At 49.0% G+C, this 15902-nt stretch overlaps 2 protein-coding genes across 4 annotated transcripts in view; both read right to left on the bottom strand.

The window, feature by feature from the left end:
• Nucleotides 1-1850: 1850 nt before the first annotated feature.
• On the bottom strand, nucleotides 1851-9105 carry LOC141916767 (cystatin-B-like). The gene is made up of 3 exons (XM_074809523.1): nucleotides 8877-9105; nucleotides 3387-3488; nucleotides 1851-2672 (listed from the first exon to the last, which is right to left on the bottom strand). The coding sequence occupies exons 1-3, from the start codon at nucleotides 8940-8942 to the stop codon at nucleotides 2544-2546; spliced, it is 297 nt and encodes a 98-aa protein (XP_074665624.1). The 5' UTR covers nucleotides 8943-9105; the 3' UTR covers nucleotides 1851-2543.
• A 2268-nt stretch (nucleotides 9106-11373) lies between these two features.
• Nucleotides 11374-15902, bottom strand: part of CASR (calcium sensing receptor) — an 82179-nt gene continuing 77650 nt past the window's right edge. Inside the window, exons 7-8 of one of the 3 annotated variants that reach the window (XR_012621179.1) lie at nucleotides 11700-14559; nucleotides 11374-11597 (exon numbers count right to left, since the gene is read on the bottom strand). Coding sequence is in view for 1 of the 3 variants with exons in the window: in XM_074809510.1 (XP_074665611.1) it covers nucleotides 13109-14559 (1451 nt within the window). In the remaining 2 variants the exon portion in view is untranslated. Of the gene's footprint in view, nucleotides 14560-15902 lie in introns of all 3 variants that reach the window. The other 2 variants (XR_012621180.1, XM_074809510.1) reach the window with 2 other exon arrangements.

The following is a 15902-nucleotide window of genomic DNA, read 5'->3' as shown; positions in this document are numbered from 1 at the left end:
GTACCTGAGAAGCTGATGGAGCAGCTCATCCTGAGTACCATCACACAACACATGTGGGACAACCAGATGATCAGGCCCAGTCAGCATGGGTTTATGAAAGGCAGGTCCTGCTTGACAAACCTGATCTCCTTCTACAACAGGAGAACCTGCTTATTGGATGAGTGAAAGGCTGTGGATGTTGTCTACCTTGACTTTAGTAAGGCCTTTGGCACCGTTTCCCACAGCATTCTCCTGCCAAAACTGGCTGCTTGTGGCTTGGATGGGCACACGCTTTGCTGGGTAAAAAACTGTCTGGATGGCCGGGCCCAAAGAGTTGTGGTGAACGGAGTTAAATCCAGTTGGCGGCCAGTCACGAGTGGTGTCCCCCAGGGCTCGGTTTTGGGGCCACTCCTGTTTAACATCTTTATTGATGACCTAGACGAGGGGATCAAGTGCACCCTCAGTAAGTTTGCAGATGACACCAAGTTGGGTGGGAGTGTTGATCTGCTGGTGTTGATTGACAGCCGGCTGAACAGGAACCAGCAGTGTGCCCAGGTGGCCAAGAAGGCCAATGGTATCCTGGCTTGTATCAGAAATAGCGTGGCCAGCAGGGACAGGGAAGGGATCTTACCCCTGGACTCGGCACTGGTGAGGCCACACCTCGATTACTGTGTTCAGTTTTGGGCCCCTCACTACAAAAAGGACATTGAATGACTCGAGTGTGTCCAGAGAAGGGCAACGAAGCTGGTGCAGGGTCTGGAGCACAGGTCTGATGGGGAGCGGCTGAGGGAACTGGGGGGGTTTAGTCTGGAGAAGAGGAGGCTGAGGGGAGACCTCATGGCCCTCTACAACTCCCTGAAAGGAGGGTGCAGAGAGGGGGATGAGTCTCTTGAACCAAGGAACAAGCGATAGGACAAAAGGGAATGGCCTCAAGCTGCGCCAGGGCAGGGTCAGACTGGCTCTTAGGAAGTATTTCTTTCCAGAAGGGGTTGTTGGGCGTTGGAATGGGCTGCCCAGGGCAGGGGGGGAGTCCCCATCCCTGGAGGGGTTGAAGAGTCGGGCTGACCCAGCGCTGAGGGATCTGGTGGAGTTGGGAACTGTCAGTGCTGGGTTAACGGTTGGACTGGAGGATCTTCAAGGTCCTTTCCAACCTAGATGGTTCTGTGATTTTAGACCAGTGTGATATCCATGTTGATTAAGCATGATTTCCCCTTTGTAAACCCATATGCTACTTCCACTCACCTTCTTGTCCTTCACGTGCTTGGAAATGGCTCCCTATCACTTTCCAGGGACTGAGGTGAAGCTGATGAGCCTGTAGTGCTCCAGATTCTCCTTCTTGCCCCTCTTGAACCTGCCCTGCTGCCCTTTCAAAGGGTGTGAAGTGTGGCCTTGCAGTGACACTGGCCAACTCCCTAAGCACCCGTGGGTGCAGCCCCTCAAGTCCACAGCACTGTCTATGTCCAGTTCGTTTAAGTGTTTCCCTAACCTGATACAGCTCTGCTGAGGGAAGTCTTCCTTTCTCCAGACTTTCCCACTCACCTTAGGGACCTCAAATTCCTGAAGGCAAGTCCCGCCAGTAAAGGCCAAGACACAGGCAGCAGCGAGTGCCTCAGCCTTTTCTGTGTCCCGGCTCCACTGAGCAGAGCCCACATCTTCCTCAGTGTCCCTTTTGCTGCTGCTATAGCTGCAAAAGCCTTTCTTGTTATCTTTCATGTCTCTCTCAGGATTAAAATGAAGTATTTCTAATTAAAACACAAAATAAACATAAGGTTATCTGGAATATGAAAAACACTCATGAAAAAAAAACTCTTGACAAGGTAATAACCAACACTGAAAACCAGTAAAGAGAACAGCGAAACGCCAGTCAAATATGCCATCTCAATTCAAGAGAAATATTTATTGTTATTAATGCAGAAAGGCTTGTCCAGCTTAAGTTCCTTTCCAGGACTTTTCCTTAGGACTGAGAAAGTACAGAAGTTGGGTTTTTTTAATGCGTACACCCTCTACTGGACATTATCTCCTACTGCTGCAAGAGAATAAATATGATTACCAAGGGAATGCTTGTTTCAAAAGACCATAACCCTCATTCTCTTCCTTTAAAATCGCTTCATCTCAAGTCTCTCTTCAGGTCTTTGCCAATAAAATACATAGCACAATTTACATTTACAGATATATTCACAGCTGCAAAACAGCACAGAAAGGATTCAGGTTTTCCTCTTGCTCCCTGCTGCAAATATGTGAGTGCTGCTGTCACTGCCCTTTCAATTCCCAGACTAAGGAAGTCCACAAACAGGACTCAGCCATGGTATTCCAGTTAAGTTGCACTGAAGTCAGTGCACTTTACCTGGGTTTGCATTAGCAGAGGTGAAAGGAGAGCTGTGTGACTCTAGAATTTAGATATTGCACAGTAAGGGAATGGCATAAAAGGAAATTACTTTTTCCAGCATTAAGTTTAAAAAAAGAAGACACTTTCTTTTCTCCTTTGTTGGCACTGGAATCAACATTTTGCAGCCTATAGAAAATGCACATAAGGAACTATTAGGAAAATGCACAAGATAAACTTGCTAGAAAAAAGCCAGTTCATCATGCTTAGTCTTGCTGCTCTGGTAACTGTGGAGGCTCAGCGGCTGGTTCTCGTGGGGAAGGCTTCTGAACACCCGCAGGTGCATGAACTCGTCGTTGCCAACATGGACCTGCAAAGCACAAAAACCGGTGAGTTCCACGGAGTAATGCGGCAGGAGGGACGGTGCAGACTGGGGTGTTGTCAGGCTGGAGAAGCAGAGAGGCAGTAAGAAAAACCGCCACCTCAGAAGGCGTGGTCTTGTTCTAAACCAGTCTGGGAGTCATGATTTTGTGGAAATACCACCTATGCTTGTTAATCCTCCCCATCCCTGAGACAGGGCATGTACAGGTAGGGAAATGGAGTTGCATAGAAGTGATTAATATATTAAATAAATGCAAAATGCTCTAATCTCATCTGGCACAACAAGCACTTAAAAGCTTTGATTAGAGTTGCTTGATTTTCATGTGTGGCATCACTACAGGTGGAGTCAGAGCAGGTTTGATACTTCACCGTATCTTTACGCATCCGGACATCACTTAATCCAGGATTAGTGCTCAACAGCACAGATGTGTAATCATCCCCAAAACCAAGTTTCACAAAATAACTGAAAAGTAAAAATCATTACAAAAATAGAGGAGTACACTTATCTCCATTTAATACAGGCAGGGAGATCGGCTGAGAGGTGGGGGGATGGATATTTTTTTTTAATGTACAGATTTTTTTCTTATTAAGGCCAAATTCTAAGTATCCCTCTGTAGATAAGTAAAGAAAATAAACCCACCATTCCAAACATTACACATGTTATTTTAAAAAAATAGTAATTGCTTTGCCCAGTGTCCTCTACCTTGATGAAGTAGTTTGTTCCAGCAACCACCTGAGTTTTAAATTCCACTGCAGTGAAGACATCAAACGTTTTCCCTTCTTTTGCTTCTAGATGAGGTTTCACCTTAAGGAAACAACAGGTTATTTAAGACTGATGCAAGATTCAAGTATTCAGGACTTAAGGCCCACACTATCAGTGTGCCTCAGTACCCCCAGGTCACTACTGCTGAATTCCCAGAGCATGCCTGCTTTTCCAAGTTATTAAAAGATTAAAATGACTAATGTTAAGTTTTGTGTTAAAGCAAGACCAGAATCTAGACAGGCAGCAAAGCCAAGACAGCCATGTGATTCAGTCACCGCAGACTGACACCAAGTCTGGAGCCTCCAAAAAGAGAACTGCGTGGGTATGCTGAAAGATTTATTGTGAAAAACAATTTCCTCTATTGATGTCTCAGCTTCCCTTTCCATCCTGTGTACCTAACCACGAATGTAAAGTGGTTCAGTATCTACATGCACAACACTACAGGTCTTTTTAAGGAGAAGTTATACATCATTCTTACAAGAAGAAAAAGGGTCTTCAGCATTAGCTCCCTTTTCAAATTCAGAACAAGTCACCCAGCATCACAGAACAGACAGACATCTGAAAATCAAGCTCTGAAAGCAAACTACCCAAGCCTAAGGTTTTACAATGCTTTAACAGTTCTTCCAGCATGTCTGCTGGAATCTATAATGTTTTCAAACTGCAAATATTTTCCAAAAAAATAACCATAAAGCATTCTGAGTTATCACCCCAGTTTCCAGAGCATAAAACCAGTGCTCAAGAAGTCAGACGAACTTGCCCAATACCGTGGAGGGAGGTATGAGCTCAGAATCACAGAATCATCTTGGCTGGAAAAGACCTTGAAGCTCCTCCAGTCCAACCATTCACACTGACCGTTCTCAACTCCACCAGATCCCTCAGTGCTGGGTCAACCCGACTCTTCAACCCCTCCAGGGATGGGGACTCCACCCCTGCCCTGGGCAGCCCATTCCAACGCCCAACAACCCCTTCTGCAAAGAAATACTTCCTAAGAGCCAGTCTGACCCTGCCCTGGTGCAGCTTGAGGTCATTCCCTCTTGTCCTATTGCTTGTTCCTTGGCTCAAGAGACTCATCCCCCCTCTCTGCACCCTCCTTTCAGGGAGTTGTAGAGGGCGATGAGGTCTCCCCTCAGCCTCCTCTTCTCCAGACTAAACCCCCCCAGTTCCCTCAGCCGCTCCCCATCAGACCTGTGCTCCAGACCCTGCACCAGCTTTGTTGCCCTTCTCTGGACACGCTCGAGTCATTCAAGCTCATCAGAGTTGCAGCTCTTCTTTCCCACACTTGGCTCTCTATAACATCACACCTATACAGTAAAATTCCTGGTCAGGAACGCAGAATATTTTAGGCTTTGTTTATAAGGGCAAGATGAATTAGTCTTGGAGTCCTTGCTGCAAGCGCAGTTCTGCCCAGGCCTTACCTCCTGCACTACATCATTATGCAGCCCTCCCTCCAGTCCCAGTGCAATGGTACCAGCAGTGAGTAGATTTTCTCTTTCTAGCTATATGGTGAATTCCCCTTCTTCCTAAATTCAAGGGGAATAAACACATTTGCTCTCCTGCCTGAATCTCACCTGCTTCTTTGGGGAAAAACAAGTGCCAGTTTGCCACTGCTCAGGCGCTCTAGGTAACACAGGAACAGAAACAATTCCTGCAACAGTTCTCCCACCTCTCCAGCACCGAGAGGGCACAGGACCAAATGCCAGTGCCTTTCCAAGACAGCTCACCAGTGACTAATCTGGGGGCCGTGACCATACTGTACATCTTCTCTCAGAGGTCACACCTCTATGCTTCTTCCAGGCTGCGAACTATACATCAAAGGCAAGACAGTGATGTTTGGATGCTTTTGTACATATGGTTTTTTGCCATATGGAAATCAAAGTGCACCCACCAACTTTGCATTCTAAGATGCAAGGAAGGGCACAGCCCCAGAAAGCGCAGACATTCAGTCCTCCCCCCTCCCCTTCTCTTGAGTCAGAGGATGGAGCAAGTGGTTTGTTTCCATCACCAGAGCTGCTATTACAAATTCTAAGAAGCAGAGGAGAGGGCAGACATAAGTATCCCCCTGACCTCATCCTGTCCCGTGCTCCCTCAGCAATCCTAGGCGCTGTGCAAGGTTGGTTTCCTAGGTCTCAAAATCGCCCTGGCTCAGCACATTTTGTATTTCCACCAGAAAGCAAACTCTGGATTCAGGACTGCAGACAGCTCAGCCAGAGGCAGCTGGTCAGGGTGTTCCTGTGGCCATGACTCACCCCAGCATGTGACAAATGGGCATCCGGAGTCAGTACAGGGAGGGAGAGCCCAGAGAGGAATACTCTCCGAAAGGCCTGGTATCAGCCCACCCTGCAAGTTCATGATCTCAGTCTAGACCTGGGGGTCCTGGTGCACTGAACACATGCTGTGCCGCAGTGGTAACAAAGGGAACAGCATACAGGGCTGTGTCAGCAGGAGCCCAGCCAAAAAGAGAGAGGCAAGTGGTTATCACCCTTTATTTGGCACTTGTTAGAGAACATTTGGAATAATGTGTCCAGTTTTGGGCCCCCAATACAAGAAAGATGTCAATAAACTCCAGCAAGCTCAGCAGAAGGGCACCATGAGGGCGGATGGCTGGAGCATTCGTGCTGTGAGAAGGGGAAGAAAATGAGCTTGCTCAGCCTGGAGAAGGCTTTGAGGAAAGCTTTCCAGTACCTAAAAGAAGTCAGGCTCTTTACTGAGGGGTGATGGCAGAAGAATGAGACACAATGGTCATAAACTGAAACTGGAGGTTCAGACTGGATATAAGGAAAAAATTTTCCCCTGAGAACATTTCTGCAGTACAGCAGGTTGCCCAGAGAAGCTGTACAGTTCTCACCCTCAGAGGTTTTCAAGACCTGACTGGACAAAGCCCCGAAGCTGCCTGGGGCTGCTGACCCTGTGCTGGGGCAGGAGGTGCAGTCCCTTCCCACTCAAACAAGCTGTGATTCAATCACAGGGCTGAAAATTATCACCCCCTGAAGGCTCTCTGCTGTTCTGCGGGGCCCGTTTGCTTACTCCCAGAGCAGTTAGTAAAAAGCAGATGGTTCAAAATCACCCTGACTAACCTCTGCCACAGCTGCCAGTGAGAAGCCAAAGGCTGAACAGGCCTGGGTGGAAATCCTTGCTGTGGAGAGGCAGGTCCTATGGGCCTCCTAAGCCAGGCACCGTCAGAAGGAAGCTGTCCTGCTCTGTCTCACACTGTACCTGCTCTGGGCGAGCAGCAGCACTTGCCAGGGCCACAAATCTGAACAATGTTCAGCCAGTGCCACAACTCTTACAAAAGAATACAAGAACTGGAAAAGCAGGAACAGTAACTGTATTTATGGCAAGAGAACTGGCAGGCTCTAACACATCTGCACAAAGATTTGATTTTAAGCAAGCACAACAACTTCAGAAGTCTACCTTGATTTAACAAAACTAAAGTTTCCTTCACAGTCTGTATCCAGACGAGGCTATGACTGCATGGGCGAATTTCAGTTTTGGGTTCTCCCACTTGTATGTCATTAAATAAACTGGCAGTCAAAACAAGCTGGACAAACTTTGAAATATTTACATGATTTAAACAAAAATGCCAGATTTTTGGTTAATTCTGTTCACTTCTGAATCCAAGTGGGTTTCGTTTTTACTCTTCATCTTATTTTTGGACTACCAAACCACTGCAGTCTGCCACAGAACAGAAACTCAGAATTTCGAACCTCGTTTTCAGTCCACGTGCAACATTAATTGCATATTTGCATTATCTTTAACATGACAAGTAAGCCTTTTCAGGTCAAAACAGTAACTGTGACTCTCAGCAATTCTCAGTAACGTACTCATTTCTGCAAACTCGGGTTGGAGCTTAGGAGATGCACATCTCTCTTTTTGTTAAATGCAGAATCATCAGATTCTACAAGCTAAATGTTAATTTCAGTGACTGCTCTGCCTTTGGGAGCTCTGTATGTGTTTATAAACTGCTACAGCCTGGGGAACAAATCCAGCCATTTGTTCCCCAGGATCCCCAAATCCTGGGGAACAAAGAGCATAAGAAACTGGAGCTTGTCCTTCATCTTTCTTCACTGGCATGACATACCCTAGCTGATAAAACCAAAAAGCAGGAGGAACTTGAGTTCCCATGACTGAAACAAGACCCTGTGTTTTGAAAGAACTTAGCTATACGTTGGCATTTTTAGAGCAAAAGCATGTACTTCATTAACATGGGCAGTAATTTAAGTTACTGTAAGTAGTATCACGATTTGGAGCTGGCAGTGGTTAAAGTTGAATTCTGTGTAGGGGGAAAAGCAGAAGCAGCAAAGAAGTTTTCTTGCTTATTTCCCCGCCCCCCCCCCCCCCAAAAAAAAAAAAAAACAAAACAACCAACCCACCCTGTGGCTACAAGGTTTACACTTTTTAACAACCATCTGAGCTCCTTCCTCAAGCTCAAGGGACCTTCTAGGGCCGGGACATACACAGGGTTGGAGCTGGCAGCACCCAGCCCTCCCCCAGCACTCAACGCCACCTACGGTTCCTCTCTAAATCCCTTGAAAATGCCCTCTTAAAATGTTGAACCCGCCCTGCCTGGAGTCAATAAAACTACACAAGGCCAAGCAGGCACTGGGAGGGCTCCTGAGAGCCCGTGACCACTCACTACATCTGCTAGTAGCCATGGTTAATGATTATGCAAGTAGCTATAGTTACCACACATATGGGGACAATTTCGAGCTCTTGAAGCTTGGTCAAGTGAGATGTTGAAGCGTGCTCAAGAGCAGTAAAAAATTCATAAAGAATAGGCTTTAATCTCCAAACCCTAGAAGACAAGCAGAATGTCCTGGACCATAAAGAGAATGTCTGGGATTGTCTTGAGGATGAGTTATTTGACAACCTGGCAAAGTGACTCTTCAATTAACTTGGCAATGAAACTAACTTTTGAGCATGTGTAGTAGTAGAAGCATTATGTGAGCTGTATTATAATTGTATGTTAATCACTAACCGACCAATAGGTGTATTTGGAAAAGTACTAACCTCTGATTTTTGTGTATAAAAGGAGCATGGAAACCTGCTGTTGTGGTGCTTGATTTGTGGAAAAGTCCACCGAGTACGCAGGCCTGAATACAGTATCTCCCCTCAGTGTGTTAAGTTCGGCTGATTGCACGCCGGGCGTGGACCCGCTTTCCGGGTAACACCCCCCCAATTTGTCAGCCTTCCCGCTTGACGCCGAGGGGGGAGGAAAGGCGTCTCCCTGTTCCGCGCACCTGGGCCGCCAGCCACCCCCCCCGCCCGGGGGACGGGGCCCGAGCGCTGCATCCAAACCTGGAGCGCACGGAGCTCCGGCCGCCAACAGGCCCGGCAGGAGAAGCCCCCGGCAGACCCGCCGCCAGGCCCTTCCCAGGCCCGGGGGTCCCTCCCGGGGCTCAGCCCCAGCACGGCACGGCACGACCCCCTCACCTCGTCCGCGATCCGCTGCGTCTCGTCGGTGGCGGGCCGGGCCGCCGAGGTGCCCCCGCACAACATGGCGGCAGCCGCTACCTGCCGCTCCCCCCCGCGCCGCTCCCGTCCGTCCCGCTCAGGCGGGGCCGGGCCTACCGGCGGGGCGGACCCGGGGGCGGTGCTGGGCCCGGGCCTGGGCCTAGCGCGGGGGCTTAAACCTGCGTGTGGGTCTTCCGAGCTGTGGGGTGGCGGGCGGGAGTGCCCGGCCCCGCCTCAGCGCGGCGGGGGCAACGATCGCCCTTAGGCCGGGGAGGTTTTAGTGCAGGCGGGACCGGCTCTCCTCGGGCTTGGCAGAAGGTGCCGCAGTCCGCTAGCCGGTTAAAAAAGTAAAAAAGCCAAAAGCCAGAGTTGCAATAAAAACTGCGTGCAGAATGATCCACGGAAGGCCTGCGGCCTGGCCTCGGTGGGTGACGCCTCTGTGACAGTCCCGTGTGAGGACAGGGCTGTCCTGAACTGCAGCTTTTTTCTTTTCTAGTGTGTTACATTTTCCAGCAGCTGTCACCTACGTGACATGTTTGCTCTAGCAGTGTGGAAAGTGCCATCTCCGGGACTCACTCATTCACCATGTTCATCATTCCTTCTCCCAGGCTGATTTTGCTGTTCCTCAGCCAGCAAACTGAAGGCTGTGGTGAATTATCCGCCTTCAAGAAACCCCCTGGTGAGACTTCAGTTCGAATGTTCAGGTCTTTAGCCAAATTTTCCCTCAGTTTGAACGTTCAGATTCCTTGTAAAAACAACAACAACATCAAAAAACCTACACCCACCACCCACCACCCCCCTTCCCTTGGTAAATTTGGTAAATATGACCCTAAATTTAACAGCAGCAGGTATTGCGTACTGAATGGACCCCCTGCACTGGTGGGGATGACATGGTGAGAAGCATGAAACGGAACAGGGACAAAGGATTTCTTTCCTATGGTATCATCTCTCTGCTAAGAGGAAATAAATGCTCTTCTGGGGCTTTGGGCAGGCAGAGCTCTGCCGGGTTTGTGAGCAGGGTGGGGATGAAGGATCAGGCTCTTCGCTGGGATGGTTCCCTGCCCCCCAGCCAAGGAAATTCCACCACAGAGCTGACATACTCTGTTGTTGCTTCGCTACCGGATGGTTCAGGAAAGGCGACATTGGCACATTCTTTCCAGCAGGTTTTTGAGCCGTGAGGGGTGGAATCGGGCAGCCATTCACCTGGGCAGCTTCTGGTAGGACATGCCAGTGGAGGTTCTCAGGCTTGAGCTTTCAAGAGAAGGATGTTACCCAACTTGTTTTCATCAGTGTTGTCTTGTGTGACACACAGACAGGCTTTTGGACAGGTGTCTGAGCAAACCTTCTCTTCTCCTAGACTTGGCACGGGAAAAAGGGTTTGGTTGCAAATCACCTTCACAAAGGGGGTCCTTTTCTACTGAACTTCTCCTGCATCTAGCGTGTGCCTCACTACAATGAGCTGCAGCAGTGGCTCCCACACAGCACATGGAGCTTGAGGCTTAGAGGTCCCAGTGTGTGTGCACTGAGGGTGGATGGGGGTTCCCCAGCAAACTGAGCATGGCTGGTCTGTTGCTATAAAATTATGGCAGCTGTTGGAGCCTCATTGTATGCCAGCGTACAAATGCCTTTTAAGTAGATGTAAAGAACGAAAAACACCTAAAGAATGAAAACCACCCAAAGAATGAAAACCACCCAAATGTCAACATTACCTACTGTGTGCATAGCCTGTGAATATTGTTCTGAGAACAAGGCAGCGATGTGACTTTCTGTTTCTCACATCGCGTGTGTTCGTGCAGTCTTCGGTTTGTATCTTGTGTCGTTTTCATTTCATTCATTAAGCTCTTTCTATGCTTTCAGAGCTGTCAGCTTTGCTTCAGGGACTACTGCACTGGGTTTGGCCCGTAGGAATGATTCACTAGCACTAAAACTATTTGGCTACTGGAATTTTTGGAAGAGTGGGTCATAACTGAAACGCTTTTTTTAGCCCTTTCTGCCATCTAGCGCCCATCTCCGTACATGCATTTAAACTCAGGAGACCACGGGTCTCAATTCCATAGCCTAAACTAAGCCTAGAGGTCACAGTCAGCAGCCTGAGGAGGGGACCTGGTTTTTCAGAAACAGTGAGCAACTCTCACTGGGTCCAACGGTAGAATGCGGTTTCCAAAATTGTGGCCACAAGGATTTGTGTTTTCGAACTCCTTTTTTTTTTTTTTTCATTTTAACCAGCTGTGCCACAGCATTAATCAAATATTGTAATTTGCAGGCCTTACAGTTAAAGTTGGATTGGTTCTTACATGGTGTAATTAAAACTTGAGCCCACTGCAAGGGGAATGTATCAGATCAACAAAAGAGTTAAAATAACTTGTCTGAATAGGGTGCTCCTGGGGGTTCTGGGCTTCCACTTTGCTCTCCTAAGCCAAAACTCCTCTTCCTTGTCGGCAACAAGTGGAGGTGGCAAAACAAAGTTTTTATGCAGTAATGTCACCTGTAAGTTTTATTTGCCTGCCCTGGCAAAAGAACAACCAAGCAAAAACAGTAACAAGAGAATTGTGGTATTTTCACCAACGCATCCACACAGTCCTTTCGTCTCTGCTCACACCGAGGTGCAGGCCCGTCTCCCTTTCCATAGCGGTCTAGACTGCCTTCATCTTTGATGAGGGAGGGTACTGGCATCTTCACATCAGACGCTTGTTCTTGCACCTGGGATGTGAGAAGAGGGAAATAAATTCTGCAACATAACCCCACCCCGTCCTGCTGGGCTGTCTAGGGGTGCTTTTTCTCTCATCAGGCTGCAACAAATACCTTTTCTAATGACTCTCTTACTTCAACCTTTCCAGCATGGATGGAGAAGAACCAGGCATGCCTTGCAAAACCAGGAGCACTTATGTCTGCTTTTGGGGGAGTGGGACAAGTGTCTCTGCTGAAGTCCTTACTGTTTTTCTTTAGGTGCAGACCACCTGTACAGTGCTAGGTGCCCTCTCTTCAAGATGGGTCAGGAGGGAAATAACCTAGTAGGTGGCCTGTAGGAACCAAAACATACCCAGTTTATCCATTTGTCTTTGTGCATGTCTCAGAGCCGAGGCCTGTACGTCTACATCATCCAGTCACCTACCAGCACACACACTTCAGATACTCATCCACTCCTACAATCGTATTACCACATCTGGGAGCTATTTCTCCATCCCTAACTCCTCCATTTCACCTTGTTTCATTTGCTTTGTATCAGGCCCACCAGTATCATCACAACTAGCACAATGCTCCGTGTAGGTGTGAGGCAGATTAATATGGCAAAGCACAACACTGACTATGGTGTGAAAGGGTTAGCCATGTATGCCATGTGGAATAGTACAGCAGCAACACTTTGTTAAGCATACAACTACTAGCGACATAATCAATCACGGATACATCTCATTGTGCTCTCGCAACGTTCTCTGGGGGGAATTTACAAGCTGTTCTCCCCCTCCACCAAAGCAGGCAGGCTGGAGGTGAAGCCACCTCAGCTGGAGGAAACCAGTAGGAACCTAGTAGCTTGGTCTAGTGCAATGGAGTCTATGAAGAGTATTGTCCAATATTTCCTGTTGGGCAGAAAGGAGAGATCGGGACATTACTAAATATAAATAGCAGGGCGCTCTGTCACATTAAATACTTTACATGTTCACACCCTTGGCTGTACACAGCATGCAGGATGTTGGGGGCTTTTTTATTTTCCCCACGACCGTGCTTTCCCCAAGTGAAACCGTGTACCTTGCTTTTGTAGAGCTGATAGTCCTGATGCACATGGTTACAGATCACATATACTGGATAAAGAGGGAATATTATACATAGTGGGAAAGAGGAATATCATACATAAATGTAAAAGCAGAGTATAGTGGAATTGCCTAGTGCCTCCCATAGTCAGCTGAGTTGCAGTCTGGCAGGAAAAGCTTACGGAGGCAAGGCAGCATGCAGACTTCTGCTTAAGCCCCACCAGTGGCGATCTTCACTTGTCCTTCTGAGATGTCCTGGTTTCAGCAAAACAAATGCAAATTCAGCCCAAGGCTCCCCAGACACAGTCCTTCCTCTGGAGGCACGTGCGTTACGCTGCCGGCGCTAACAGTAAGGTCTGGTGGGGCTGTGTCACAGGAGTGTGTCCTTGTTGTCTTTCCCGTTCAGAAGCAAGAGGTGAGCAAGTTCCTCTTGGGGACTGGTGTGCTTTTCACGATCTTCTTTCGTTAGGAATGTACTGTGTTCTCTGTGACAGAGCCACCTCCAGCGCCTATAAAATTTCGGGAGTTAGCTGATGGCAGGGAAGGCTCCGCCTCAGGGCTTGGTACATCTTCTTTGGTGTCTCCCACCACCGATTCCTGTGAGCTGGTCTCTGGGCTGGAAGCTGCCTGGAAGCCGGGCTCAGCGCTGAGGGGCTCACTGTTCTGCAGGGGGAGCAGGGCCCGGTGCCGCATCAGGCTGTCGTCACTGTTCTGGGCTTCCAGGGAGTTCCTGTGCTTGGCGTTCCTGTTGGCCATGGCGTTCTTCTGCGGCTCCTCGAAGCTCAGCGACAGGGTGACTGTGCCGCTCCCGAAGCTGACTTTTTGCTTGCACCCGCGCTGCTGCTGGCGCTGCCGCTCAGCGGAGGCTGGTAGAGGAAAAGGGTCCTCATGGTTGCTCTTGCTGCTGATGGAGGAGGAAGGGGTGGAGCCGGTGGACCCCCCCAGGCTGTTGGAGCGCTTGCGGGACACGTTGCTTCGTCTCAGTGTAGCCCTGGCGGCCACCTTGAAAGCGTGGGCAGCTGTGCTGCAGCGCACCTCCTCAATCGTGTTGCGGGAGGGCTTGAAGAGGATGATATAGACTTTGTTGAAGAAGATGCAGGCCAGAAGCCCAAAGCTGGCAGCCAGTATCGCAATCACCTCCACGGCAGAGACGAACTTGCCGTATGTGCTGGCATAAGCAGGGATGAAGGAGATCCACACAATGAAGAATATCAGCATGCTGAAGGTGATGAACTTGGCCTCATTAAAATTCTCAGGCAGCTTTCGAGACTTGAAGGCAAAGAAGAAGCAGATGGCTGCCAGGAGGCAGGTATAGCCAATGAGGAAGCCGAGGGCCATCAGTGAGCCTTCGTGACAGGTGATGAAGATAATCTCATCCTCCAGTTCATGATTTCGGTAACTGGATGGCGGGGCCGTGTAGAGCCAGATCACACAGATGACAATCTGCACAAACGTGCACAAGAAGACCAGGAGGAACTGGAGGTTGAGGCCCCACCACTTTCGGTGGAGGCTTGTGGGGATCTTTGCCTCGAAGACAAGCAGGACACGGTTGGTTTTCACCAGGATGCAGGAGATGCAGAGGACAAAGCTGATGCCGAAAGCTGGCTGCCGCAGACGGCAAGTCCAGTTCTGGGGCTCACCAATGAAGAACAACGAGCTGGAGAAGCAGCAGAGCAAGGAGAAGAGGAGGAGGTAGGACAGCTCGCGGTTTGTGGCCTTGACGATGGGCGTGTTGCGAAATTTGGTGAAGACTCCTAGGACAAAAGAAGTCAGGAAAATTCCCAGCACAGCAAAGAGAGTCAGAGCGATCCCAAAGGGCTCGGTCCAGGACAGAAACTCTATCTGTTTGGGGATGCAGGATGTGTGGTTCTCATTGGACCAGTAATCCTCAGGGCACTTGTCACAGGCACTTGCATCTGAAAAAGAAGTGATAGGGAGAAGGAATGTTTGTCAGAATGAGAGGCTGAAATGTGGGATGACATATGGCAGCTAAGGCCTTCACCTTAAATATAAGGGGTGTTCCCCTCAGGTGTCTTCAGGTTCCCAGAATCATAAGTGGGTGTCTCAGGGTGTTTTACACTGAAACAAGCAGCCTCCCATGGACTATATAGCAAAACACAAAGCATGCTTAGTTCCGGCTTAAAAATGTCCTGCCCCTGCACTCACATTTTTGGAATCCATTTCTTGGCAAAACTTTGCAAACTTTGATTGCTATTGGCTGTTACACAGGCTCTGCGCCTCTCTCTTTCTTCTTCCTTCATTTTTATCATCTACTTCTGCCTGTCTTCATACCTCTCACACTTTTATCATCATTTGAAACATCCTGCCTGTCTCTATTACAGAGAAAATTAAAAACGTGCTTGCCTCCTTAAGTGCTTTGAGAGCTTATTTCATATGCCACGGAGACGAGTCTCAGAAGTGTTTCAATTGCTCTTCCCTGAAGGCAGGCAATGCCCTTGACTCCCAGCACACTCCCATTTCATATCGAAACATCAGGGGGAGATGCGTCTTAATGATATCACTCTCCCCACACCCAGCAAAGCGTCCCACTGATACTTGCAAAGGGAAAATGGGTGCCTCCATCTCTTTCCTCTACATGAAGCTAGTTGTGCCTGCTGAGATGACAATGCATGTCTCCACTGGCTGCCATGATCAAAGGCAAGGACCTGCTGCTTCTGCTCTTCTTTGACCCAAATGGGTCTTGTGCTCCAGTGGGGAGGGTCATGACTCCCTTGATGGCAGTGGAAAGGGGTTGAGAGCAGTGAGTGGAAGTCACAACCTACCTCAGCCTCCGGGATCCCAATGGGATTGCAGTGGGTTGCTGCAGTGGGTTCTGGGAACAAACATTCAGAAAACCCCTTTAGCAGCAACGTCCCTCTGGGCTTTGCACCTAAGCACAGACAGAGACTCAGAGCATAGCTTCCAGAGCAGAGCTTGATGCTAATGAGAAAGTCAGGATTGCCCAGCTAACGAGGGCAGAGGACCAAGTTGGGTGGGAGTGTTGATCTGCTCGAGGGTAGGGAGGCTCTGCAGAGAGACCTGGGCAGGCTGGAGCGATGGGCTGAGGCCAACTGGAGGAATTTCAATAAGGCCAAATGCCAGGTGCTGCACTTGGGCCACAACAACCCCCAGCAGCGCTACAGGCTTGGGGAGGAGTGGCTGGAGAGCTGCCAGTCAGAGAGGGACCTGGGGGTGTTGATTGACAGCTGGCTGAACAGGAGCCAGCAGTGTGCCCAGGTGGCCCAGAGGGTCAATGGTA

The sequence above is a fragment of the Strix aluco genome, chromosome 2 (genome assembly GCF_031877795.1).
Source record: "Strix aluco isolate bStrAlu1 chromosome 2, bStrAlu1.hap1, whole genome shotgun sequence".
NCBI lineage: Eukaryota > Metazoa > Chordata > Aves > Strigiformes > Strigidae > Strix > Strix aluco.
The sequence above is the reverse complement of the archived record's forward strand: the minus strand, read 5'-3'. Positions and strand labels throughout refer to the sequence as shown.